Genomic DNA, 3,651 nt, shown 5'->3' with positions numbered 1-3,651 from the left:
AGAAAGAGAGAGGGAGAGAAAGAGAAAAAGAGAGAGACAGAGACACACACAGAGAGAGAGAGAGAGAGGGAGAGAGAGAGAGGGAGGGAGGGAGAAAGAGAGAGACAGAGAGAGAGAAAGAGAGACAGAGAGACAGAGAGAGAGAGAGAGACAGAGGGGGAGAGAGAGAGAAAGAGGAAGAAGTGGAGGAAAGAAGGAAGGAAGGCAGGAAGGAAAGGATAAAAAGAATAAGGGAAGAGAGACAGGAAAAAAGGAAGGAATGAAGAAAAGAAAGAGAGGGAAAGAGAGAGAGGAAAGAAAGGAAGGAAGACCCAAAGGAAATAAAGAATGACTCACTGAATGAATGAATGTCAACGATTCTATTGCGACTTGGCCAAGTGCATGCGTTGTTGATGCCCTGGACTGAGTGCCCATCCCATAGGCTGAGCCCTGTACCGGGCATGTGGAGGAGAAATGGAGGAAAGAGGAGACAGGATGGTGTATCCCCTCCCAGAGACTGAGTTTCCCAAAGATGAGGATGTATCTTACTGTTAGACCAGGGGATCCCTGAGGATGGGAGCTGTGTCCCCCCTTCAGTTCAGGGGCTCCCTGAGGATGGGGGCTGTCCCTCCTCCATTGGTCTGAGGGCTCCCTGAGGATGGGGGCCGTGTCCCCCCTTCAGTCTGGGAGCTCTCTGTGGGTGGGGATTATGCTTTGCTCATTGGTCTGAGGGCTTCCTCAGGATAAGGGGGATGTCTTCCCCATCAATCTGGGGGCTCCGTGAGGATGGGAGCCGTGTCTCTCCCATCAGTCTGGGAGCCCTCTGAGGATAGAGTCTGTGTCTCCCCTATGAGAATGGAGTCTTTTTGAAATGGAGAGACTGGGTTAGGGTTAGTAGTAGACCAAGGTCTCTCAGAGAAGGGCACTGTTTCCTCTTTCCTCTGTCTTTCCTCCTCAGACCCAGCACAAAGGGCACTGAGGCTTTAGGGGTAGTGGGCAGCAGCAAATCTCATGAACTGGATGGCTTTCCATGTACCTTGAACTCAACCAGATGGGTTTTTGCCCATCTCTGTCAAGTTCTGCCTTAGCCAGGAGGGGACCTTCTGAGGATACAGGATCACAGGATTTCAAGCTGGAAAGGACTTTTGAGATCATCTTGTCCAACCCTCTTATTCTACAGAGGAGGAAACTGAGGCTGAGAGAGATAAGTGACTTGTCCAAGGTCACCCAAGCAGTAGAAGCCGGGATTTGAACCCAAGCCCTCTGATTTCAAATCCAGTGCTTTCCTCACTAACCACCATGCCCATGCCATTGCTTCCAGGCAGGGTGGCTCCTGAGGGTGCATCTCCATCTTTTTGCAGGACCACTTACTTACCTCTGGGAACCCTGCCCCCATGTCAGGGGGAAACAGGATCCACCTTTGGGACAAGACCCCCCAATTTAAATGGGACAGTCCTTGAGGTTTCCGCCTATGGTATCATCCGACACTTCACCAGGGATGTTTTCTTGGGAAGGAACTGATGGTGAATTAATGAGGTCTTGAAGTGCCAAACCGCAGTCCCTGAGGGCTGGCCACTGTCCTCAAGGAGCCTGGGAGTCTCTGAACTATACCCATTCTGTTTGCTCCGGTGCCCAAACTTTCAGTGTATCAGGCCAGAAGGATTCTAGCCAGCAACAAGAGAGTGGCTACTTAAAATGACTGCACTCATGTTTTCACAAAATCACAGTCATAGGTCTAGGGGCAACCTTCAATCTCATGAACGGGGAATTTCTGAGCTGAAATTGGCCTCAGAACACAGAATGTCAGAGCTGGACAGTAACTTAGAACATGAATGCTAGTCATGAATTCTAGAACCAGGATGGACCTGAGAACACAGGACATTAAAGGCAGAAGAAATCTTAGGACATAGAATGCCAGGCCTGGAAGGACCTTAGAACATGGAATACCAGGCCAGGAAGGGACTCTCGGACAATGCCTGAACTAAAGGACAGCCTAGAACATAGAATACCTGAAGAGGAAGGGGCTTTAGAACCTGGAATTTCAGGTCTGGAAGGGACCCTTGGACACAGAATGCCAGTACTAAAGGGAAGCCTGGAACATAGAATACCAGAAGAGGAAGGGACCTTAGAACATGGAATACCAGGCCTGGAAAGGACCCTCAGACAATGTCTGAGCTAATGGGAAGCTTAGAACATAGAATAGAGAGGAGGAAAGGACCTTAGAACATGGAATGTCAGAACTTGAGAACACAGAATGTTTGGAAGTCAAGGGCCTAGAACATAAGAAGCAGAAAGCGGTCTTTGAGGCTGTTTGGTTCATCCCCTTTCTTTTGGAGAGGAACAGATGAGGTCCAGAGAGGGGGCCTGGCCTCCCTCCGCATCCTCTAAATGGCAGGACCAGGCCTTTTTTCTGAGCTCTATCCTACACGCCCCCTACACGCACACTGCACCATCCCTTTGACTGTGAATTACTGGCTGATAGACTTGGTCCCCAGCTGCGTGGCCTGGGGCAGACTCCAGCCAGTCTCCCCACTTGTGAGCCCTGGAACGGGTCACTGGGCATCTGGTTCACAGACACCGAGCAGGGAGGTCTGTCAGAGGTCACCTTGTCCAAATCCCTTGCTCTGCAGCCGATGGGTCTGAGCAGCACAGAGAACGGAGGGGGTTCATCTGAGGCCAGAGGGAGTCTAACCCTGCCCCCATTTGACAGAGAGGCAAGCTGAGGCCCAGTTAGACTGGCCAGCTGGTTGACCATCACTTTGTCATGGCTCGTGGGTGGAAGCTGACTCTGGTGGGATCTTGAGTTTCCATTAACTCTTTGGCTACGTCCTCGCTCGGTCAGGTGTCCCCATGGCCCCGTCAACCCCCGCATTCTCTTACTTACCCAGTGGGGCAGGCCTGTGCCTGAGAGGTGAAGGGACAACTCACCCGACATCTTGACCAAGACTGAGGCCGAGCCCGAGAGCTCGGTCATGGGGTTTTTGGCAATGCAGGTATAGGTCCCTTCCTTGTCCTTGGTCATTCTGTTGATGCTGAGAGAGCTGGTGGTGCTGTCATGGGGCCGCCCATTGAGAGACCACGTATACTCGGGGTCTGGGCAGGACCTGGTCACGCACCAAAGTATTAGAGACGCATTGAATTCGGCTTCCACAGTGCAGCCTGTCCGGAAGGCGGATTCCTGGACAATTGTTACTCGATCCGGGCCATCTTGGGAGAAAGCACAGAGAGAGGCCCGAAGGAGAGCAATGGGGCTGGGGGGAGGGAAATTGAGGGCTTCATCGTCCTGGAAGCCTGGGCTCTTGTTGTGCCCTTGGGCATGCCTTCTAGGCATGTTTTCCTATCTATAAAATAGATCTGACATTTTCTAGTCTAAGGTCCCTCCCAGCTCTTCCATTCTCAGTTCTAAGGCCCTTTCCAGCGCTGACATTCCCTGCTCTGAGGCCCCTCCCAGCCCTGACATTCCCTGTTCTGAGGCCCCTCCCAGCTCTTCCATTCTCAGTTCTAAGGCCCCTCCCAGCTCTGACATTCTCTGTTCTAAGGGTCCTCCCAGCCCTGACATTCCTTGCTCTGAGGCCCCTCCCAGCTCTGACATTTCCTGTTCTGAGGCCCCTCAGCTCTGACATTCCCTGTTCTGAGGCCCCTCCCAGCCCTGACATTCCCTGTTCTGAGGGC

General features: G+C 52.2%; 1 protein-coding gene across 1 annotated transcript in view; it reads right to left on the bottom strand.

The window, feature by feature from the left end:
- The window catches only part of CEACAM16 (carcinoembryonic antigen related cell adhesion molecule 16), a 41,020-nt gene that overhangs the window by 22,085 nt on the left and 15,284 nt on the right, over positions 1 to 3,651 (bottom strand). The window contains exon 13 of the mRNA XM_027860730.1: positions 2,908 to 3,186. Coding sequence (XP_027716531.1) covers positions 2,908 to 3,186 — 279 coding nt within the window. The remainder of the gene's footprint in view (positions 1 to 2,907; positions 3,187 to 3,651) is intronic.

The sequence above is a fragment of the Vombatus ursinus genome, unplaced genomic scaffold (assembly GCF_900497805.2).
Source record: "Vombatus ursinus unplaced genomic scaffold, bare-nosed wombat genome assembly UNPS02014239.1, whole genome shotgun sequence".
Taxonomy (NCBI): domain Eukaryota; kingdom Metazoa; phylum Chordata; class Mammalia; order Diprotodontia; family Vombatidae; genus Vombatus; species Vombatus ursinus.
This window is presented reverse-complemented; position numbering and strand designations above follow the sequence as displayed.